This window comes from Coffea arabica, chromosome 5e (assembly GCF_036785885.1).
Source record: "Coffea arabica cultivar ET-39 chromosome 5e, Coffea Arabica ET-39 HiFi, whole genome shotgun sequence".
In the NCBI taxonomy this organism is placed as follows: domain Eukaryota; kingdom Viridiplantae; phylum Streptophyta; class Magnoliopsida; order Gentianales; family Rubiaceae; genus Coffea; species Coffea arabica.
The window spans coordinates 49,531,545-49,555,368 of NC_092318.1; the positions used below are offsets into that span (position 1 = coordinate 49,531,545).

The following is a 23,824-nucleotide window of genomic DNA, read 5'->3' on the forward strand; positions in this document are numbered from 1 at the left end:
TCAAATTTGGATGGAGGAACCCATGTATGTTTGTTTTGGCTTAAATCTAAGGGTGGATTTTGATTTAGCCCTTCGGAATAGGTCAATGTATCAATTCAATCCCTAAAAGTGAGCAACTTCCAGTTAAACCCTCTCTAACTGGAACTTCCATTCCAAAATAAGCTGTTTCATCATTTCAAGTTTGGTTAATAATGTTTAACTAAACTTTAGCAGTATATATAGTTAAATTCAATTACCGCAAGTTTTTAGAAACTTCACAGCAATTAAATTCCATCTAAATGAACTAAAAAGATAGAATAATGCTAAACAAACGGATCCCTGCAAATATTCATCAACCTGTCTATTTAATTTGTTATTCTTATCTTTTGAATTTATTTTTCTATAAATTCTTTTTGGATTAATCTTTCCTACACTGATAGCACACTGTCAGTGTAGGAAAGATTAATCAAAAAAGAATAAATTTTATATACACTGACAGTGTATCTTATATGTATATAAGATACACTGTCAGTGTATATAAGATTTACTCTTTTTTTATTTGTTAACTTTTTGAAGCAACATTCAAAGTTTCTTTTATTATGTAAAAGCCTGTTTCCAATATTCTTTTTTTTTTTTTTTTTGCCTTCGTATCAATTCTAATGATGGTGAGCTAATGCCCAAATTTTGGATGGAGAACAATGACGTCCCCGTTTGTTTTCGTTTGTTAGGCTTAAATGTAAGCCGAAGATGGTTTTGTGGGCCTTGGGACTTGTCGTTTTCGCACCAACTGGGAACATGTTGGGATTGCAGTTGTCCCAATTTAAAAAAATTGGAGTATGACCTTCCACTAATCCTATTAGTACTACTAAAGGAGTGATGCGGAGGAGGATTAAACTCCTGTTAACATCTCTAACTAATTACTTGGCCTCTGATTATTGGATAGCCATCGCAATCGCCTTCTTGTTTTTCTGAGTATTTTTTTTTGTCTCACGTACATTACATTTTAAGAAAATGTCTTTTAGAATATTATTTTTAAAAAAGTTCTAAAATCCAAACAAACCCAATTGCCACTATTGTAGATTTGTATAGAAGAAGTGAAAAGGATGTCATAGTAAAGGATGTAATTTCTCTTAAGTGCTGCTTAATTTATGCAATTTCTCTTTCTTACGAAAAAAAAAAAATAATAACAAAAGGATGTGTTAGAACCATCTTGATTGTTGGAGCTTTGAGTCTTTTCTTTTGGATGACAATAAGTCAAAACATCTTTTTCCATGAATAAAGTGGAGAATTTTTATTTTTTGCTTGCTGATGCAGAAAGCACCTGGGACTGGGATTCTTCTTGTGTACCCATGAACGAATCAGCCTAGAGGCTGTCGTTTTAGGCTTTTAGCACTCTTTTCCTTTTGCTTTATTTACTTTTTAGTTCTCTACATGTTCCATCTTGCCTTGCCCACCTTCATCCGTTTCTCAGGTTTGTATGTCTAAAATTAATATAGAATCCAAATGAAAACTTGGCTTAGAACAAGATTTTAAGGACAAGGCTGACTTGCCATGATAATTTTGCACTTAAGAATCATCTAAAAATTTATGTAGTGTGCACAAAAAGAAAATTACTCAAGAACATGATTTCAATAGGCAAGCAATTTAGCTTATGCATGATCAAGATTTTCACTAATATATTTCTGACCTTTTTCACAAAACTTGAAAACCAAAAAAAGAAAGCAAGAAAGGAAAAGGAAGACTTGCTCCAAAGCCAGAAGCTTCTACCAATACAAAATCCTTAGCAGTTTGCTCCATCTTTCATGTACAAAGTAGCCTTTACTTTTCTCTCCTGCTTCTCTTTCTTTTCTTTTGTGAGATGTCACTTCGGCAATTGATTAAAATGATCACCAATTTGACATCAAATGCCTCTGTCCCTTTTTTTCCTATCACTCAACTCAACCGTCCATCCTATACATATTATCTTTCCCAAAAAAAAAAAAGAAAAAAATCTGCATGCACCCACACAAATGACTTGCAATCCTATTTAGGCCACATAAAGTTTACAACTGAACATGCTTATAACTTCTTAACACTTTTCATCTGTGAATGATGGATAGCAAATGTTAGTAAAAAAGTTAAGATGTGTAGATGTATCATGCAACATGCCAAAGTAGCTCCTGAGCTGGTTGGGGTGATAGGACCAGCTCCATATACTCTTGATCCCATTGAATTTGTAGTATTCAATATGGACGAGCTCGTGCTGCAAAGTCCAAAGCAGATTGAAAGAAACTCTTTCTCAATTAAGTACCATGCGTGGATGATTCTTTTTTTCTTAAAAAAAATTAACTCGAAATTAGATATTGCAGTGAGTATGAAGGGAGCTTACCTAGTGGATTGAAATTGACAGGTCCCATAACCTGCAACCCATAGACGCATCAAGAATTAAGAGAAAAAGATTGTACCAACATTTCTTTTCTTTGTAATCTAAGCTTCAATTTTGAATACCTTGCACTCTAAGAGTGGCTGAGGTATATGTGTACATTGCGGGCATGGTCTTCTATTCCATTAGTTTTGTTAAAACTGTTACTGATTGGATTTAAGTGGGACAAATATAATGGTTTATAGTGTAACAGGATTCAAAATTAAGTTTGAAGTACAAAGTAAAATTAATCCTTATACGGAGCCAAAAAGTTTCAGCCCTTCAATGAAAACTTTCTTGCCTGAATGAGATTTCGGTTTAATGTAAAAAGGAACTAGCAAATGAACAGGCGGCAAGTTCTCGTGTTCATATCTGCAGAGTGATTATATCTTGTGTTTGAGTAGAAACATTTCATGGAAATGTTACTTACTTGGATCAGTGCTAGTAGGAACAGCAGTGCCACCAAAATTGCAGCTATTTGGAATTGGATTCTTCTGATAGTAGCTATTGAAAGCATAAGAAGCGTGATCATGAACTGTATTTGGATAGTAGCAATTGCCACCGGCTTGAATAGCTTGACAATCGGCTCCTCCGTATCCACAGGCATAATCCAATGCAACCTGCAATGCAGTTTGTGACGCAGATTGGCTTGCAATACACCAGCTTGCACTTGAAGATAGAGGAGACGTTGTCATCAATGGATTGGCTGGATTGGTTGTTGTTGAAGCTGAATCAGGATTTGAAACTGTTGGATTTAAAGTTGGATTTGTTGCAGTGGGGTTCAGAGGATTTGTTGTTGGAAGTGTCGTTATAGGGGTTGTAATATCCTTCTCTGTTGTGGAGATTGACAGAAAAGCTTGCAATTTTCCTACTTTATGGTGTGGGATTTTGTTCTGCACTTCTGCTTCTTTCTCTCTGGCAACTGATGCTGGAATTGGAAACAGAACAATTCAACTGACCAATTGCTTTCCTGGGTGAGTATGGCACACACTCAATGAAACAACAGAATTCTTTCCAACAGAGATGAAGACGATGATGAGAACGTGTTGCCCTGATTAGGATTGGTTGCTTCTGCCTTTGTCAATGTATAGTTCCATGATTTCATCCTTGTATGGATGAATATCCTTCAGTAAATTATGTTTTACTTTTTAGGTAAATCCATCTTGTTGTGTTGGAGTATGGCTTTTCAGAAACAGAAGCATCCATTAACCGAGTAGATTGCAGAAACTATTAAGAAATGACTTTAGTTTAGGATTTCATTATACTATTAAAGCAACAAAACTTTACGTAACCGCCCTATTGAATGATGAGAGTCCCAACTGCCAAGTGCTAAGAACAGCCACTAAAAATACTCCAATAATTCAAGATTTGAGGAAGAATCGTAGTGAAAAGAAGAAACTTGAATAATTAATTGAACCATCGTTAAATCTTTGAATGCATTAGCATTGTGCTCTCTTTTTTAGAAGCAAAATGTGCCAGTAGAAAGCAAGTCCTTTTGGATAGTAACATAAGAGATTGGAAATTCACAAGAAAATGCACCTACATATGAAGATCAGCTTATCAACATACATACAAAGTTTAAACATGAAACATTTCCAAAAAAAAAAAAAATGCACTTATTGAATTGCAGTTAACAACATTCAGATGGATTGGAATCCCAAAAAAAAAAAAAAAAAAAATAGAAGACACAAAGAAAGCATGCATGAACAGGTTTAGAATCTCATGAAAACAGAATAAAGCAGAAAGCAATTCTTAGTTGAAAAAAAGATGGAATTAGATACCCTTTTCACAATAGAGACTAGCTGAAGTAATGAATAAGAAAGACAGACATAATTATGATGTTGAAAAAATGTCAAAGATAATTAATCACCTGAACAGAGCAAAAGATAAGTCATGAGTTGGATGAAAATATGACAACTAACAATCCTTGTACCCATCCTTTTAAAGTTTCTAACCTCTTCTCCTCCTCCTTGTGGCTCTATACTTTCTTCTGCAATTCGCACTGCTATCAGGTTCTGTTGCGAGCTTAGCTAAGAGTAAAAAAGGGCGAGCCAAGCCATATCAGAAATAAAGGAGCATGATGAACTTGTTGAAAAGAAGGGGACTTGAGCTAACCTTCAAGATATATACATAGAAAAATGTTGAGAAGTAAGTGAGGTGTCCTGATGTGGAAGAGAGAAAAGGAGAAGACTTGAGACATGGGGTGGGAGGGGAATTGAGGGAGCAAGAGGGAAAAGGAAAGGGTGCAAAAAGGAGGGAGGAGGTGGAAGGAGGGGAAGAGAAGAAAGCTAAAGAGGGAATTGTTTGGAATTTAAGTTGTATAATGTGGGTTGAAGTAGTGATGATAGTAATGATGGTCATGATCTGTGCAATTTCTCTTTTTCTCTCTCGTGGGATTCTACTTTCACTGTTTCATAGGACTAAATCTTTAAATCTAGTAGCTATTACCCAATAGCCAACTGTGTGGAAACTGGAAAGCATTTACTGTTATTCTTCTAAATCTGACTTAATGGGACTGTGGACCTAGGCTGGTCTCATCTCAATATTCAATTATCAAGCCTGAGATTCCCAAATTTGTCCTCCCTCATCTGGGATTTTTGTCAACATATTGTGTGTCAAAAGGGGTGGAAATTTGTCCCTTGCTCTAAAGAAAAGATTCTCATTAGTCTTTTTATCTAATTGGGCAGCAAAATTTTCCAAAAAGTCACAATAAAAGCAAGAAATACCGTTAAATTTCATCCAAGATTTCAGTTTCTATGTTTTTGGTTGGGTTGTTATGTGACCAGGACTATGTCTACCAACTGCATCGCGCTTGACTTTCAGTCCTGGTGCAATAGCAGTATGTCAAGATTTCTTCACCTTTGAATTTTTAACTCTTTTTGGCGAAACTATCTTGTCAAGATTTTCCTTTAGGAAAGGAGAAGGTGTTGATCTTCTCTGCAACAGTATATTATAGCAGCGGAAACTGTTTCCTAGTTTCTTCATCTCTCTGGTACATTGAGGACTCAAGAAAAGAGGAGGGGATCAGACACTTGTCTAAGGAAATGGTGCTCATTTCCTTCTTTTTTTTGTCGTTTTTTATTTTGTGGTTGGATATAAACTAGCACTTCTACTTGTCAGAACCTTCTGATCCGAGGAAATTGTAGCCTCACATATCCTAAACAAGTAAATATACTAGGTTCAATGTAAATAAATAATACATTGACAGAAAATGTACTAAAAAATTGGTAATGTGTACAGATATAGCCAGAACAAACGGGAAAAAAAAGCAGAATAAAGATTACCCAACCATATTTTTATATGCCTGTATTTTCTATCAAAATTCCTATCGAGATCAAAGTATCAAACCCCACTTCTTCACGCTTCCTTGAGCAAAAGGCCCACAGCTGTGGATCTTGATTCTTGACCAACCATTGTGAACGCTTGTACATGATTTTGCATATAAAAAGAAGCATGTTCAGAATGAAAGCTTAGTCTAGATTGAGCTTATCACCCAAACAATCCTCAAATGTTTATGGTCGTGTTTAGGGATAATTTTAGAAACCTCCTCATGGAGGTTTCTGACAATTTCACTAGCCTCTTCTAAAATTTGTAAAATTACACAGACCTTCCCTGAGATTAAAGTTTTGATGACAAAATTAGTCCAATTAGAAAAAGTAATATTAAAAAAGTACTTCAAGGAGAGAGATGAGCTTTTATTTCATAAATACCCCTTATGCATATATATAAGTCGTATTAGTAAAAGAATAAAAATAATTAAAAATTAGAAACAATTAATACACACATTTAACTATTCAAAAAGTTTACATTTAATAAATTAAACAACACAAATAAGCAACAAAACTGTACCAATTATTAGAAAAATTTTCAAAATTTGTCTTTCTTTTCCCTCATTTCTCCCTTATTTCCATGAAATGACTTTACAATTGTCTCCTTTATTTTGATGAAATTCCCTTACAATTGTTACCACTTTAAGAGTTTCAAAAAAATTGAAAGGAAGGAAAAGAAAGACAAAATTCGAAAATTTTTTTATTCAAAATCACAAGAAATCATAGTAAACATCATATTGAAAGAGGTGACTAGTCTGTTTTGCTGCATCTTGTAATCATTAGTGTAGTTTTGTTACTTGTTTATGTTATCTAATTTATTAAATATGAACTTTTTTGAGCGGTTAAATCTGTGTGTTAATTGTTTCCGACTTTTAATTATTTTTATTCTTTTACTAATATTACTTATATACATGCATAAGGGGTATTCATGAAATAAAAGTTTCATCTCTCTCCTTAAAGTACTTTTTTAATGTTACTTTTTCTAATTGGATTAACTATGTTATCAAAATCATAACCGTAAGGGAGGTTTGTGTAATTTTACAAACTTCAGGAGAGGCGAATGAAATTGTCAGAAACCTCAGGGGAGGTTTCTGAAATTATCCCTTGTGTTTAGCAATCAGTTTCACAGGAGTTGCGGCTAAATCTATGCCCAAAAGTGGCATATTGTTGTTAAGAGGGGTCCTGTAGAAAGTAAACTATATATGTTTAAACTTTAAAGTGGATATGGATCTTCACAAATCCTAGCTAAACTGTGTACTTTTGACCAATTGGTTCTTGAAATTTCTGCGGGAATCATATAGTAGTTATTTTTTTGGCCATCTTTAGTTAGCTGCAAGTAAAGTGACTTCTTGGTTGTTCCATTGGCTTGATCTTAAATTCCAGGATGTGTTTGATAAAGACCACCAAAGATTACAATTGATAATGGCTTACGAATCTTCTGAAGTAAAATAATACTAGAGTCTGTCTTTAGCTAATTAATTGAATATTTTTAAATGGAAATTGAGCTTATGTTAATTGATTTAGCTTTCTTTTCTTTTTTTTTTTTTCAAATTGAATGGATTTATGTGTTATTAGTGGACTGACCATCCCTTAGAAACTTGATTGCATTTCTTCCATTTTAATAATCAACAGTAAAAGCGATAGCAATTATTGGTCCAAAGATAACCGTATAAAATAAAGAAAAATCTAAAAGCCGATTTTGAAACCTTGTATTTCTTAGCTTGTTGTGACAAAATACAAAATGTGTAGGATTGAGTGATGTAGCATTTGAGGCCAGGAGCTAGTGAGACACCTTATCTGTTTCTCTAGGTGGACTTTCAGTAGAATTTGCAAGAACCTCCTGTTCATGGCCAAAATTTGACATCACAAATTCATTTTTTCTTTAGAAGTGATCAACGGATAGAAGAACCAACTCAAATGTTAAAATGTTCTTGCTCATATCTTCCACAATCAGCCTCTATATCAAAGTTTATCTCAGACAATCCGTACCTTTCCATGCTAGAAACCAAATGCACCACCATGAAAGACTTAAAACTGATTCATGCCCAACTCATCAAAACAGGCCTGATCCAGGATAAGATTGCAGCTAGCAGAGTCTTAGCCTTTTGTGCCACATCTCCTGCCGGTGATGTGAATTATGCTTATTTAGTCTTCAGTCAAATGGACAATCCAAATCTTTTCACTTGGAACACAATAATCAGAGGCTTCTCACAAAGCTCATCCCCGGAAACTTCACTCTCTCTTTTTGTACAAATGTTGGAAAGTTCGTTTGTTCAACCTGAGAGGCTTACTTATCCTTCAGTTTTCAAGGCATATACTCAACTTGGAGTAGCTGCTGAGGGAGCTCAACTTCATGGAAGGATTGTGAAACTAGGGCTAGTATTTGATCCCTTTATACGAAATACAATGTTAAACATGTACGCCAATTGTGGGTGTTTGAATGAAGCTAGAAAACTGTTTGATGAGGATGAGATTGTGGATGTTGTGGCCTGGAATTCAATGATTTCGGGGCTAGCCAAATATGGGGAACTCGACGATTCATGGAGATTGTTCAATAAAATGCCTTTCAGAAATGACGTTTCTTGGAATAGTATGATAAGTGGTTTCGTGAAGAATGGGAAATGGATGGAGGCACTGGATCTTTTTGGTAAAATGCAAGAGCAAAGGATTGAACCAAGTGAGTATACATTGGTGAGCTTATTGAATGCATCAGCATTTTTAGGGGCATTAGACCAAGGAAAGTGGATACATGAGCATATGATGAAGAAAACCAGCATCAAGAAGAATGCTATCGTGATAACAGCACTTATTAACATGTACCACAAGTGTGGGGACATTGAAATGGCACGTCAGGTATTCGAGACTGCTCCAGGAAAAGGATTATCATGCTGGAACTCGATGATTTTTGGCTTAGGAATCAATGGATTTGAAACTGAAGCAATTCAGGTATTCTCGAGGCTCGAATTCTCAAGCCTTGCACCAGATTCTGTTAGTTTTCTTAGTGTTTTAACTGCCTGCAATCACTCTGGTTTAGTCAATGAAGCAAGAAACTATTTCAGATTAATGAAGGACAAGTATGAGATCGAACCATTGATTCAGCATTATGGTTGCCTGGTTGATGCACTAGGCCGAGCAGGACACCTTGGAGAAGCAGAAGAGCTCATCAGAAGTATGCCAATGAGCCCTGATGCTACCATATGGGGGTCTCTACTATCAGCTGCTCAGAGCCATGGAAATATTGAGATGGCTAAATGGGCAGCTATGAATTTCATTCAGTTGGATCCAGATGACAGCTGTGCTTATCTATCAATGCTCAATGCCTATGCAGCCTCGGGCTATTTTGAGGAAGCAATACATGAGAGGATTTCAATGAAGGAGAAGCAAATAGAGAAAAGACCAGGTTGTAGTTCAATTGAAGTGGATGGGGAAGTTCATGAATTTGTAGCTGGTGGAATGTTGCATACCCGAGTCAATGAAATATACTCTTTGATGGACTAATTGCAGAACAAGTTTGTGAGGTTGATCAAAGTTACAATTCAATAGTTGTTCTGCAAGATTTGCAATTAGTCAAGTCCCCTCTTGTATTTGAGAAAAGGTACCTAGTGTTAGTTTAGAGCTTGAATTTAACGAGAGGATGATATTATGCAAGATCCTGAACCGTTGCAAATTCCTTCCACATGTCCTATTGCACATCCTCCTGAATTGTTCTGTGATTTGCTTTCCAAACTTAAGTTGGTCTTTGCTCATTCACTTTAGGTTTGTTGGCAACGTTGAATGTTTGAGTTCCTCTCCTTTACTCTTCAAGTGACTGACTTTTCATCCTAAGAATCTTTTCAGTAATGACTGAACTTTGTGCAAAGGCCTGCTTTTTTTTTTTTTTTCTGGTACCAACATTATTCTGAATTTCTTTTTCCATTGTCCCCATGCGTTGCCAGTAAACCTTGTCATGACTCTTCAAATTGACCTCTAAGTTTGTGATTTTTGGACGGTAAACAGTAATAGTAGATAGTATGAGATATACCCACATTCACTTGCTACGCAGATTCTGTGGCTTAGCATGGTGGTTTTAGTGGTTAGCTTCCACTGTCAATGAGCTAACAATGTTGTAACTTTTATTATTAGTGATCTTCGTTTCATTGTGGAGAGAAATCGACGAGTTTTTCCTGATTTGAACTGTAAGTGAGGATACTAGTAAGAAAATGCAACTTAACTGGGAACTGCAATTTCTTCACGTCTTACAATTTACAGACAATTTTTATATCAAGATATTACAAGTCAATCATGGAGAACAGCAATTTGATCATAGTGCTTCCCATCTGGTTAGTCTGATGCCTTAACAGCAATTTGACTTCTCACATAGTGCTTCCCATCTGACCATGTCAACATTCCAAACATATAATCTCTATTTGCACCAGCTTTTGTAGCTGTAATTGTGACATTGAAGCTTTTCTGATCACCAATCGTTGCAAAAGCAAGTGTTTTTGGTTGTACATCCACAGATAACCCTGGAGGGTTGACAACGCGGGCAGTGTAGGTAGCAGGGGAGGAGCCAACATTTTTTACAGTTCTAGTCACTGTGATTGAACCCTTCAGTTTTGGAACTGCTATTGAGGGGTAATTCAAGTTGACGAGACTAATTGGCTTGGGGCACGTAAAAGTTTCATCTGTAAACAACAAAATGTTGGTTTCATTATAGCCTAGTGAACATAAAAAGGTCAGGTAATCTTGGTTTGTTAGATCATAAATCAGTCCAGGATCCATAGCCTGGGATGGATGAACATGTCCTGCTCCGTAGGCAAATGGTGTTGCTTTTATATGACCATCATCTGTAATTCGCTCTACAGCATTATCCCTAGTTCTTGCTGCAGAATAGAATCGAGTCCATGTGTCAAATTGCCGATTATTATTTATGGCATGCATGAAATGATTGTATAAACATTTCAGAGTTGGTGTCATTGATTATCTAGTGTAAAATGTTTATGAAATCAAAGATTGTGAGGACTTACCACTGGTCATGATTGCAGATCTGATTGCTGCAGGGCTCCAGTCGGGATGGAGGGTCTTGAGAAGGCCAGCAATGCCAGAAACATGAGGGCAGGACATTGAAGTGCCTGACTCAACGAAGTAGGGGGTTCGGCGTTTATCAAAACTTTCACCTGTTGGCCCCTGTGCTTCAGAGTAAGCAGCTATCACATCGACTCCTGGCGCAGTGATATCGGGCTGAAATAGGTCATATAGGATAGCGATATCAGGGAGCCAAAAAAAGTAGTATACCAGATAAACAAAAAAAAAAAAGCAACCTAGCTTTGATATAATAACCTTGAAAATCTCTGGTGTCACAGTGTTAGGTCCCCTTGATGAAAATGGTGCCATGACTGGAGCTGGCTTTATGCCCAGTAGAGTCGATGGAGGTGAAATATAAGCCGTAGGATTCCTGCTAAAGCATTGAATATTCAGAAACAAAAAGGGAGAGGAGAATGCGTGCTCTGTGAATGAGTTGTTTTAATGAAGAAAATGTCACCCATGAGCACTGGCAGGGCCATGAGTCATTTTGCTGGTTAGTTGTTAGCTGTGGATGCTCATGATTATCATGGAATAAGATCTATTGCATGCTATGATATTGTTGTTTTATCTCTTCTTACACTGTAGAATTGATATACGCAAAAACAGCAGCTCCGTCAGTGTAACGAATTTGTACAGCAGGAAGCACATGAGCATCACTAGATATCTCGTTTCCATCAGATACATCATTGGCAAGAACCATTCCTACAGCACCAGCCGAAGCAGCATTTATTCCCTTCTCCACTATACCATTTTCCCCCCTCAGGCAGACCACGATCTTGCCCTTTGCTTTAATGGGATCCAGGCATCCTGCCATACAAAAGGTGCTGCAAGAAGAAGGAAATAATAAGTATGGGATGATTTCTGCCTCTAAGGGTATGAAATCACCTTAGGGGTCTAATTAATTCAAAAGTCAGTGCATTTCATCCTTACGCATTAGAATCTGATGCATTAGTAGCTTTAACAGATGCAGCAGTAACAATGGGAAAGAAGGTGTTGTTTGGCAATCTTTTATCTGAATAGCTCGTTCCCTGTAGGGAAGAAACATCTAATCAAGAAATGAATCTTGTAACTTAAATATGCAAACAAACTAGACTGCTGAAATTAGAAAAGAGGAGTGAAGAGATAAAATACTGACAACGAGGCTTATGTTGTTGCCGAGATTTAGAAAAGTAGCAAGCTTTCGATCCATGGTGCTTGCCCCAACTGTTATCAGCCAGGGTGCAACATTGGAAACAGTAGCAAGATCAGGTCCCGCGTTACCCGCTGAGCAGACCACTACAATGCCATGCTTAACAGCATGAAATGAGCCAATTGCAATACTATCTTCTTCATAGGGTTGAGGTCGTCCTCCAAGTGATACTGAAATCACATCAACACCATCGGAGATAGCCATATCAAAGCCCGCCAAAATATCTGCGTCGTAGCATGAGCCCTCGAATGTCATTGGCCCGCAAACCTTGTAAGCTACGACTCGTGCTTTTGGTGATCCACCTTTTGCTGTTCCATTTCCTAATCCAAATAAACTTGCTCCAGGTACAAAATTACCACCGGCTGTTGATAATGTATGGGATCCATGGCCTTCAGTGTCCCTCGGTGAGTCAAAAATACTTGAACTTACGGTACCTCCAACAGCAGCAAAATATCCTTTGTTGAAGAATCTTGCTCCAATGAGTTTCCTTTTTGTGTGCATAATTGACAACCATGTTAGTGAATATACGGATGAGTTTCTTTAAAATGTTCAGAAGTTTAATTATCTTTTGTTCAAGCAGGTTGAGACCTTCAAGACCCGCATTCTGGCTGTCATATATAGCTGAAAGCAGAGATGCAATTCATTTTATTATAACTGCAAAAGTCATTGGTTCTTAAAATCTCATGCGGAGATCTCTATACGCCTAAAATCAGACATCGAAAATTTTGTTCTAATAATCTTGTATGAAAAGTTTTGTTGAAAATTTAAGAACTTTTGAAGCAAACCAAATCTGTCAAGGATAGAGGAAAATCTCGCTCTCCTAAGCTTCGTATAACTTGTTAGCCAAATTTGTCAGGCTACTTCATATATATGAAAAACATCTGCATATGCGTATAGAAAAAAAGAATCTTGTGAAAACTGTAATAGATGAAATGAACACATAAAGAAACGTTACCTGTTGCATTTGAAGGTTGGGTCTTGACCATTTTGACAAGTTCCTTTCCACCTGGGTGGAATTGGCCCAAACCCTTCATCGCTGAAGCTTTTCGATTCTGGCCAGACACCTGATTCAATCTCACAAAGCAAATTTTAAGGATGGAGAAGGACAGAAAAGCTAGCAATTGCCAAAAGAAAATGGGGCTAAAGGAAGTAAGTAGACTAATGCATTATTCTGGGTAATTGACTCTATCAATATCTAAATCATCCTTGGCTTCCATGCATTTTTACCGCAGCCAATTCGCCATAGATACATACATAAAAGTAGATGTTATTGTAGGGACCTAAGCAGCAAACTCACCAGTGTCAAGGTTGGCAATAATGGCGTCTTCACCAAATCTTGCCTCGGTCCATGATGGCTGGATTTGGCCATCGTGCTCTAGCCCCATAAACTCCCATGACCTGGTCGTGTGTAATTTCTTTGGTCGGTTCAAGAACACAGATATGACATCCGGATGTTCTGAGTTAAGATGAAAATATTAATCAACAATGCAAAGAAAAGCAGCCCAAAAATAACTCAAGAAGAAGCATTCCAAATTGCTTACTAGATATCTGATCAACTTCTGCCTCATCAAGTACTGCAGCAAAGCCGTTGATATGTCTTGTATAAGAGTAGAAAATCGATTCTTGGGCCTTTTCCTCACTGTTGGTAGAAATCAAAGCATGAAGTGTACGTTAGACATCAACTCTGAACATGGATAAAATGCATAGGATTTGGATTTCTTCAGAAACACAGACATCAACTACTTACCTCCCTAAGAATGATCCGAGGAGCGTAAAATGGGAATTTCTTACTCTCTCATATTCAACAGCTGAGACTTCTATTTCTGGATCACGTGAATGAGATCCCAGGTACACTACGTAAGACTAGTCGACATAAACAGACACATTATCCAGATTAGCATTTATTTTGTTTGTCAATATACAACAAAATCATAACATGCTAATTCAAGGTAGGCATGCAACAATATGTTTACCTTCTTTTCAGCAAATGTGGGAATAAGCAATGCTGAAAGAATGGATATGAAACGAATGATTGAAGGACTAGCTCTCATGGTGCCTCCTTTTCGTATTTGCGCCCTTTGCTTGGAAGTTGGAACCCCTTGCTTCTTCCTTCTTTTGAGTTCTCCCCCACCGAAGAATTATTTTGTTATAGGATGCTACCATGCAGACCTGTCCTATTTTTCCTATTCTGATTCTCTATGTGCGTTGGACTTCTATTGAATGGCAAAGGATGGCAATTTTCCTGTACGAGAAAATGAAGGGGGAGACAATCCGTTACAACAAGAGGAGAAAATGAAGGGTGGGTCGTTTAGTCGATAGCTGTCCTGCTATTGTTTGAATTGAGTAGTTCCTATTAAGAGAAAATACAAACATGCAAAAGAATTTACAAACACAGACTGTAATTATTTGCCTGCTTTTGTTCCATTTAAAAACATGCAAAAGCATTTTCAAAAACAAATGTGCTTAACAAGCATGGTTCAAAGTCGCGGTCGCGGCCGCGACCATTTCACATCGGTTTCGGCATATCGGTCGCGGTCTCGGCGAGATGCGAATTTTTGAAATATTTAACATTCTAAAAATTGTAAAAAAATATGATAAACAAAAATAATTAAAAAATTAGTAAAAATAATAAAAATTCAAGTTGATTCGGGATGACTCGGAGTGATTCGGTGAGACTCGGCCGTTTCAACCCTTCACGGTGACGTCTCGGCGAGTCATGTATCTTGGTATCGTTTCGTCGTGGTCTCGTCTCGGACTAGGCCGAGACGGTGACGACTCGACCGAGTCGTCTCGATCTCGGCCGAGTCTTCAAACCATGTTAACAACTGAATCTAAGCCAGATAAATATAGTATATAGTTTTCTCTCATATTAATATGATTGCGATAGAACAAAGATTAATTGCACCATCCGGAGGATATAATAACCAATTTTCCATCAGAATATGGCATAATGAAAATGAATTAGGTGGATGGGGAAGTTCATGAGTCAATGAGATGTACTCTTTAATGAACTAATTGCTGCACAAGTCTGTAGGCCTGATCAAACATATACTAATACGCAAAATTTTCTTGATTATTTTGCAATAAGTCAAGTCTCTTTATTCGACAACAGCACCTTACTATTGGTTTAAGGCTTTAAAACTTTATGAGGGGCTCTGAGATTTTTCAGGGTCCTGACCAAATGCTAATTAATTTTTCATCATGTCAGAGGACAGGTTTTCAATTCTAATTTCTTCGGTAGACCAACTGAAAGGAAGCGTTTTCTTCGATAAATCAGCTGCAATTTAAAGTTTCTCTCCATTTAATTCAATTGGAGAAAGATTTAGAAGATTTTAAAGATCCAGAAAAATGGATAGCCTGCGCTCCTTTCCTCGATGCTTAGGAGTTCTAGTGCTCAATAACAGAAAGAACGAAATTAGTTGTCTGTATGTATAGTTTCATTTTGTATTTATTCTGGCTGCATTGCAGGCAATACTTGAATGTTAAACTGTGTCTTTTTAAAGGCTTGCAAATGACATGGTAGCTCAAGTACTGGAATAGATTAAGGGAGTTGAGCGCATATTTGTTGTGGAAGGCAATTGACATGAGAGAAAAATTTGTTGGAAAGTAGGCAGAGGAGAAAATTACAGTATAAGAATATTAATCTTATTAGTGATGCTACTTAACTATCTCCTAATCACTAATCATTCCTTTGGTTTCTATTATTGATTTATCTGGAAAAGTCCCCTACTTAAACCCACACTGTAAATGCAGGCAGCCATTCCACCAATCTGTCCTAAACAAGGTAAGCTGTGAAGTGATGGCAGGCGGTGCAGACATTACCCCTTCTGTTGTTGCATCTAATGGCAACATGGAACGCAGTCCAGAACTAGATGGAGGCAGTAACCACAGGCCAGGAGTGGAGGCAAGGGGATTGCTTGTGACTCCAACACGGCCAAAAGCAGTAAAATCACTATCCTCAACAGGTGATGGAGAAGCAAATCGAAGACCTCGTGGAAGGCCGGCTGGATCCAAGAACAAGCCTAAACCCCCCATTATCATCACAAGGGACAGTGCAAATGCACTCCGGGCACACGCAATGGAAGTGAACTCTGGCTGTGATGTAAGTGAGAGCTTGTTAAGCTTTGCAAGGAGGAAGCAACGGGGCATTTCTGTACTCAATGCAACAGGTTGTGTAACCAATGTCACGTTACGCCAACCAACTTCATCAGGTGCAATTGTTACACTGCATGGCAGGTTTGAGATTCTATCATTGCTTGGATCAGTTCTGCCTCCACCAGCACCACAAGGGGTGGCTGGCCTTACAATCTATCTCGCAGGGCCTCAAGGGCAGGTTGTGGGAGGGGGAGTGGTTGGTGCACTGATTGCATCAGGCCCTGTGGTGATCATGGCTGCAACTTTCATGAATGCTACTTTTGATCGCTTGCCACTAGATGATGATGAAGTGGTTCCTGCTGCTGCAGTTCAGAGCCAGCAGTACCATAACAGTAGGCAGCGCCACCATGTTGATTGTTCAGATATCTATGGACTGCCACAGAATTTGCTTACTAACGGTACTTTGCCTACTGAATTTTATTCGTGGGCACCAGGTCGCACTCTATCAAAGTCCTAGATTGAAACCAAGCTAAGAAGTTTCTCCAGAAAAAAAAAAAAAGGCATTAAATATGTACTACTTGAATGTAACTTTTTCCTTTTCAGCAATATGTAATCCTTTCACTTTTTTATTATGAATTCATACTAGAAAAGCTTACCACTTATGAGACATAGTGGATGGATTTTCGTATTCCAAATTGCCTGAAGTTTGATCTTGAAGATCAACTGGATCGAAGAACAGAGGAACAAAATTAAGCTTGTGGAATTCAAACCCAAATCTCTTCCACTGCCTGTACATCTTTATTCAAGAATGTGACTTCAAACCCAAAGTTGGCAGGCAATTTACTCTTTTTGCTTTAGCATTTTCTTGACTACATCTATTTTGCAGTTTCTAGATCGCGATGCCACTTTAGTTTCCATTCCATCACATTTCACCATTCTGCTGCATAACCAAATTTCATAATAACGCAAAAAATATTGCCATAGTTGGTGCGTCAGTACAATAGCAATTTGCCAATTTTCTTCTAAAATGACAGGCAAATAATATTTCAATTTCCATGGTATGTTAGTACGAGTGCAATTTTCCCTTGAAATGACAAAAATACTCTACACTGAAAAGAATAAATTTGTCACTTTGAAAAACAATTACTCTCATTAAGGGAATAATTTCTTAAACCTCCCTTGAGGTTTCCAACAATTCTCCCTTCAAGTTTCAAAAATTACACCTATCTCCCTCCCTTTAAGGTTTATGTAACAATATAGATCCAATAACCTATAATTTTTCACAAATATCCTAAAAATAGTCTTCTTCCAAAGAACAAGACAAAACAAAACAATATTTTAATCTTTTGTATTCTTGTACGTGGCATATTCACTAAAGCAAACAGAGTCCAGTGATTCCAGCTCATCTCAAAATTCATTACTTACTAATTCTTGCCTATGCAACTCACTACCACTACTACCAATACTAAACCAAAAAATTCCCCATGTCCCTAAGAACATAATTCATCATTGATCTAGCACTCTTAGAAATAGAGACAAAATTCTACCTTTATAGTAAAATCATAATCAATAGGTAAATAAAAGAGAGACTCAATGAGTTTTTTAATTGCTAGACTTTTTTGCTTAACAAACATAATAGTCATTTCTTTATTTTCCAACTCTCAATTTCATTTTTTTCCCTATATCACTGCCACTTTTCTCATCTTCCTCAAGTTTGACAATAAAATCCATAGCCTGCACCTTGTTAATTTGGCAACTTTAACTAGCAAACATTTGTAAACAGTAAAACTAATGAAAAAAAAGAAAGAAAGGGTCTAAAATTTTTATAGTAAGAAAGAGACAAGAAAACAAAAAAATACAGATAAATTTTGGAGATGGTAAAAAATTGATAGTGATATGGTTGATAATAATGAAGTGCGATTTTTGGCAAAAGGGGGAAGCAGTTGTAAGAGAAAAAGAGAGAAGAGTATGAAAGAAAAATAGAAGGTGGAAGAAAAGGTGAAAATTAAAAAATTAATGGAGATTGTTCTTTGAGGTTAAAAAATGGCAAATATAATAATAAGATATATTTTTCGGCTTTAAATGTTCTTTTATGAATTAACTATTAAGTGGGGGACATTTTAGTCATTTGATTGGACCAAGGGAAATATATGTAATTATTGAAATCTCGGGGGGAGCTGAGTAAAATTGTAGAAACCTCAAGGGAGGTTTCTGAAATTATCCCCTCATTAAAAGCTAAACAGATTTCCTGATCTTGTGCACAAAAGCTTCTGATTCAAATTCCAGTTAACTCAAGAAACTGAATCACCATTCACTACGACAATTTTGCAGGCACCCATATAAGTCATAACCATTGCTGTGAAGCGGCAGTCTTGAGGCCAAGGCGGGAAAGAAATGGATTTTCCTAGTGCTCCACTTGTCATCATCCTCGTGCATACAAACACACGATTCCTCTGCAAATTCAACTGGCCGCTATCTTAGTAGTTATATTTCAATCTTTTCCCCGGACTCTCCTTATTACTTGCACGCTTGTTACAAAACCCACAGAAAAAAAACTCTTTCGGTGCAATTTGTGAATGCAATCGGACCTTTCGAACATACTATTTTGATTCAAAAGAAACTGGAAATAAAAAGCCCATTTTTATGAAGCTATTTTTCCCTTCTTGGAGGTCTACTATAAGCTGCCAGAGCTTCATCTGGACAACAAAACTTCACTTAATTTCTGGTAGCGTGTTTTGGGTTTATCTGCCCCTTCTTAAATTTGCTAGAAAAAATCCCATTTTTGTACTTTTTTTCATACCAGTTTGTGTTATTATGTAATCATTTTTGTGCCTCAAGTATGAACCTTAAAATATGACTCTCATCATTTTAGTCCCACATGTTACTTTTCTTGAATATGTGGATTGAACTCTTGATTTTGGCTAATTTATCATAATGTAAGTAATTATTCGCGGTGTCTGTATTGGCTGCATGCTTTAAAGGTCCACTTTTGTTGTCTCCTTTTCTTTGTCCTGAATCTTCTGTTCCATATGAGCAATGTCCTGAATTACTGTGCTAATTCTGTACAGCTTTTGATTATTTTCAGTTCAAATTTTTTATTTTTAAAGCAATCCCTTGTATAAAACGCACACACACACATACATATTCGACCATTCTGAAGTTGAGTTCTGAAAATAGTTGATTTCTTTGTTATTTTTGGTTGTACTCCAAATAAATTATACCATCTTTTTCATGCTATATTGGAAAAGGTGGTATCTTGACTGGAGATTAATCAATTTCTCATAATTTATTAGCTTTTAGCTTTTCCTTTTTCTTTTAGTCAGTTTGATGAGGAAGTTTTTGCATTAACAATGCATAATCTTTCTTTTGGTTGGTCAGTGCAGTTATTTTTCTGTTCTGTGTATCTGTTTTCCTCTGACTTGAATACGGTTCTACCAATTTAATTCCATCTTTTACGCAGAAAGAATCTAAATGGATAAAAAAGCATCATTTGAACAAACTAATAAGTAGCATCAGTTCATACGTTTAATGAAGCTAGTTGCCTGTGTATTGTCTTGTTTGTCCTCCTTTCAGGAAGTGGTAATAAATTTGGTAAAATGGAGCTCTTCATGAGTTAATGACTCAATTCTGTGTCTGCTTTTCTCATTCTCTTCTGCAGATTTAAAACTCGTGTCTATCTAATGCTGAAGGTTACTCTAGTAAAGTTGCTGGCTTCTTATTTCTAGGCAGAGCTGAAAATTTGAAAGAGAACAATGGATGGTGTAGCTAATGACAATTCAGCTCCAAAGAACAATGACATGAAGAAGCAAGAGATTCAGAAACAGCATTTATCAAGAGATGTGATGCTGGGTGGCAAGTTATGGACTGATGGACTCATTTGTGCTTTTGAGTTTGTTCGAAGTTGTAGGAAGGCAGCTGGTACAAGGCGCTTTTTACAACAAAATTCTGTTCGAGCAACAAAGCATCCATCTAATTTTGCATTGGCAAAGAACTTGATGGAAGAGATTGATAAGAGTGCCCAACAAGCTGCACCTTTTGTAGAATCTGATAGTGATTCTTTTGACGGGCAGAACCATAATCAGAATTATCACTCAGGTCACTTGCATCCACGAGAAAGATTTACTGGTAATTACTGGATACCAATTGGCTGGGCCAGAATTTCAGAGCTGCTTCAGACAGTCCAAGTTGATGTTGATTGGGCCTCTCAACCTAATGAGTTCACTGATGAGGAAGAAGGAGTCACGGTTGCAGATGTTGCAGCTCCCTATTGGGAACACCCTGTGGGGCCAACCTGGTGGTGTCATGTAGATGCAGGTCATCCATTTATCGATGCATGGTTGAGCAATGCTCAGTGGTTGCATCCTGCTATCAGTATTGGCTTACGGGATGAAAGCAAGCTTATAAGTGAACGCATGAAACACCTGCTTTATGAGGTACTACTTTTTGTGACTCTATATTCAACAATTAAGGATATTATGTTTCTGCAGTTGGATACATGAGGATGCAGAGAAATGATCTTATTCTCTGGTAGTGCAAGCAACAATTAAGGATCTTATGTTTCTGCAGTACTTGCACTTGTCTTGGTATTGGTCTTTCATCTAAGCTTCATATCTTAGGTTTAGTCTCATATTTTTATCTCTTTGTTTTTTTCAAAAATGTCCACCTATTCTTCACTACTTTAACTCCAGCGTCAGTGCCAACCTGGCCTTAAAATCACTCGCGCTTCATTTTTTTTTAATCTTGCAGTTATCTTTCTTGGGTTTTTTGTTTTCTCTTTTCGACTCTTAGTGACAGTATCACTTCTAATACTGGAGTTTGATGCAAAGAATAAAGAAGAGTACATCAGAGTGAGATGTATAGCCGTATATTGGATATTGCTAAATGTTGTTCAATTTGTAATTTTTCACTTTTAGTTGAATTTTTAGGTACAAAATGTTGAGAATATTGTGGTCAGTTTGACTTTGATTTTGCTCTTACCTTAGGCGGCAAGTACACATTACAAGTAGATAACAAAGCAAACAAGAGTGTCAAGGGATCTCAATTAGGCTTATGCCCCGGATCACTGTATAATTTGGTTATTTACTTTGTCTTTACATGCATGTTGTAAAGTGTATCTCATTATATTTTTCTGACATAATTATTTGTATTATTTACCTAGTTATTGTGTTTGTGACAATCTTGTTAACTTTGTATGAACTCCCCATTTGTGTGAAATTTGTTTTGTGCTAGTATTGTTCCTTCTCTTTAGTGGGCAACTGGCAATATGATCTGATTCAAGCTTTTTTCCACATCCTGCAAAATTTTTAATACAAGGTTCCAGTTAGAGTTGCTGGTGGACTGCTGTTTGAGCTCTTAGGACAGTCAGTGGGCGATCCACTTGCTGAAGAAGATGATATCCCTGTTGTTATGCGATTGTGGCAAGCGCAAAACTTCTTGTTGACTTCATTGCATGTAAAAGGGTCTTCATCAAGCATCAATGTGTTAGGTATCGCTGAAGTGCAGGTCAGTCCAGGTTCTGGAAAATAGCATTGTTATTTGCTTCTTTATTTTCTTCTAGTTACTGGTGGGTGTTTTTGCCTTGTTAAATTCAGTCTTAGATATGTTTTGTATCTAGTATCTGAAAACGTAGTCTGATCAGGAATTGCTTGCTGCTGGAGGTTGTAATGTGCCACGAACAATTCATGAGGTCATAGCACTCCTAGCTTGTCGCCTTGCTCGCTGGGATGACAGGTGAAATATCTTGTTATGTACATAAGCATTTTTCGTTCTGGACTTAAACCTGAACTTGACTTGAACCTGATAAGTTCATGAGTAGCCATTCTTTGAAATCAGTTTGCACGATCAGGATTATTGTGTACTAATACTCGATGCAGTGTCTTCATGTTTGAACTTGATAATTAGTGATTTAATGTATGAACTGTAGACTGTTTAAGAATTTCTTCACCTTCTGACATCTTTTCTCACTTTTGATCAGGTTATTTCGGAAATACATATTTGGAGCAGCTGATGAAGTTGAATTGAAGTTCATGAATAGGTTCTTTCTTGTGTGCTACAATATAGTGAAGGATTTCAAATTTAATGATACAAAGAATTTCATTACAAGGGAATGTGATGGTTTGGCTCTTGAATAGGAGAACTCATGAGGATATGCACCTGTTCAGCATAATTTTGAATCAAGAGATCAGAAGACTCTCAACCCAGGTACCTTACCGTTCAAATAGTTTTGCTGCTCAGGGGAGGAGTGGTAGAAGTTAGAAGAGGCTATATTATATTCTTTAGCTCTGCTTGTGTCTCAAATTTCAAAAAGTACTTTTCTTGATGTTTCTTGTACAGGTTATAAGAGTGAAATGGTCCTTACATGCAAGAGAGGAGATTGTCTTTGAGCTTCTCCAGCATTTGAGGGGTAACACTGTAAGGAGTCTGCTTCAAGGTATAAGAAAGAGTACTAGGGACATGATTCAGGAGCAAGAAGCAGTTCGCGGCCGATTGTTTACGATACAAGATGTCATGCAGAGCACAGTAAGAGCATGGTTACAGGTGCCTTATGCTTCATTAAAAACCAATTATTTAGATTTTTCTCATGAAAAAGAGGACTGATGTTATGAGGGTAGATGAAATGAGATGCTTACATAGTTTGTCATTCATACTACCTCTGTTTGCCTAAAAGTATTCTCTCAAATTAATGGTTCCTCATTACCATTTGCGAGCTGAGATGCAAGAACTTAAACCAAGTTTTTTAGATGTCAGAGATATTATAAGTATACATATCTGAATTAGAATTTCAATTTTGATTTGGTGTATGAGTTGAGTTTAACTAGTTCAAAAGTGTCCCTACCGGAAAGGAGAATTGAACTATTTATCTGCTACTACATTTCTGTTTATATATCCCTGTGTCCAACTGTCTCAATATTCAATTATTCCCCAAATAAAAGTTCTGTTGTTCAGTATTTTCTGGATTGTCCTATATACTCTGCTATTTGCAACACAAAGAGGTTGTTATCAATTCCTGTCATTAATTATATGTAGGTCTATTCCTTATGTATGAAGGGGATATTTTGTTCTCATTCAGATTTCTCTTCCCTTGATGATATCATTCCTTTCTTCCTTTCCTTTTCTTCCCCCTTGTCCTGAGAATCTTTTGAGAAAGGTAGATTGGACCCCTGTTTTGTGAGAAAAACGTTTCCTCTGTGCTATGAGGCGTATCTATAGTGGATGTCTTTCTTAATATTCCGCAAACGTTGTTTCAGGATAAGAGCCTCCGCGTGCAGCATAATCTAGGGGTTTTTGGTGGCTGTGGCCTTATTCTTTCTATTATCACTGGACTCTTTGGAATAAATGTGGATGGAATTCCTGGAGCAGAAAAATCACCATTTGCATTTGCCTTATTTTCTGGTGCCCTCGTCCTGCTTGGAGCTGTGCTCATCGCCATTGGCTTGATCTATCTTGGATTGCAAAAACCAGAATTTGAAGAGCAGGTTGAGGTTCGAAGATTAGAGCTCCAAGAGATAGTCCGTATGTTTCAGCAGGATGCAGAGTCCCATGCGCAGGTCAGAAAATCTACTTCACCAGAAGAGGTTTCTTCCAATGCTAAAGCTCTATTCTCCGGTGGAAAAAATTATCTTATTATGACCTAAGCCTAGATTAGGCAACCTAAAATAATTTTCATATCCTTAGCTTTGCAGCACAATTTCAGCTACATATATGTAAATCCCTTTGAAATAATTGGAGAAATTAAAGTATCTTTCTTCATGCAGAGCCGCCCATAGG

The 23,824-nt window shown here is 37.1% G+C and overlaps 5 protein-coding genes across 13 annotated transcripts; 3 read left to right on the plus strand and 2 right to left on the minus strand.

Annotated features, from left to right (window-relative positions):
- Positions 1 to 1,605: 1,605 nt before the first annotated feature.
- Positions 1,606 to 4,756, minus strand: LOC113689732 (uncharacterized). 3 transcript variants are annotated; one of them, XM_072048978.1, is made up of 5 exons: positions 4,496 to 4,756; positions 4,251 to 4,410; positions 2,811 to 3,308; positions 2,348 to 2,378; positions 1,606 to 2,221 (listed from the first exon to the last, which is right to left on the minus strand). In XM_072048978.1, the coding sequence occupies exons 1-5, from the start codon at positions 4,739 to 4,741 to the stop codon at positions 2,038 to 2,040; spliced, it is 1,119 nt and encodes a 372-aa protein (XP_071905079.1). In that variant the 5' UTR covers positions 4,742 to 4,756; the 3' UTR covers positions 1,606 to 2,037. The 3 variants fall into 3 exon arrangements, with proteins under 3 accessions (XP_071905079.1, XP_027063292.2, XP_027063293.2); XM_027207491.2 differs by having other exon boundaries at positions 4,336 to 4,410; positions 4,496 to 4,688; XM_027207492.2 differs by having other exon boundaries at positions 4,251 to 4,638.
- Positions 4,757 to 7,470: 2,714 nt separating this feature from the next.
- On the plus strand, positions 7,471 to 11,340 carry LOC140006669 (pentatricopeptide repeat-containing protein At2g42920, chloroplastic-like). The gene is made up of 2 exons (XM_072048979.1): positions 7,471 to 9,304; positions 10,734 to 11,340. The coding sequence occupies exon 1, from the start codon at positions 7,627 to 7,629 to the stop codon at positions 9,205 to 9,207; it is 1,581 nt and encodes a 526-aa protein (XP_071905080.1). The 5' UTR covers positions 7,471 to 7,626; the 3' UTR covers positions 9,208 to 9,304; positions 10,734 to 11,340.
- LOC140006670 (subtilisin-like protease SBT5.3) lies at positions 10,030 to 14,183 on the minus strand. Its single transcript, XM_072048980.1, has 11 exons — positions 13,936 to 14,183; positions 13,710 to 13,825; positions 13,504 to 13,601; positions 13,260 to 13,418; positions 12,918 to 13,026; positions 11,909 to 12,449; positions 11,704 to 11,801; positions 11,352 to 11,597; positions 11,029 to 11,143; positions 10,716 to 10,929; positions 10,030 to 10,571 (listed from the first exon to the last, which is right to left on the minus strand). Exons 1-11 carry the CDS (start codon positions 14,011 to 14,013, stop codon positions 10,030 to 10,032), a joined length of 2,316 nt encoding a protein of 771 aa, XP_071905081.1. The 5' UTR covers positions 14,014 to 14,183.
- Positions 14,184 to 15,761: 1,578 nt separating this feature from the next.
- On the plus strand, positions 15,762 to 16,574 carry LOC113689984 (AT-hook motif nuclear-localized protein 16). The gene has a single exon (XM_027207809.2). It carries the CDS (start codon positions 15,762 to 15,764, stop codon positions 16,572 to 16,574), a length of 813 nt encoding a protein of 270 aa, XP_027063610.2.
- Positions 16,575 to 18,304: 1,730 nt separating this feature from the next.
- LOC140006671 (uncharacterized) lies at positions 18,305 to 23,806 on the plus strand. 7 transcript variants are annotated; one of them, XM_072048981.1, is made up of 8 exons: positions 18,305 to 18,782; positions 19,716 to 20,490; positions 21,371 to 21,559; positions 21,696 to 21,787; positions 22,032 to 22,091; positions 22,189 to 22,258; positions 22,391 to 22,594; positions 23,305 to 23,806. In XM_072048981.1, the coding sequence occupies exons 2-8, from the start codon at positions 19,810 to 19,812 to the stop codon at positions 23,689 to 23,691; spliced, it is 1,683 nt and encodes a 560-aa protein (XP_071905082.1). In that variant the 5' UTR covers positions 18,305 to 18,782; positions 19,716 to 19,809; the 3' UTR covers positions 23,692 to 23,806. The 7 variants fall into 7 exon arrangements, with proteins under 7 accessions (XP_071905082.1, XP_071905084.1, XP_071905083.1 ...); XM_072048983.1 differs by having other exon boundaries at positions 19,783 to 20,490; XM_072048982.1 differs by having other exon boundaries at positions 18,305 to 18,540.
- Positions 23,807 to 23,824: the final 18 nt, after the last annotated feature.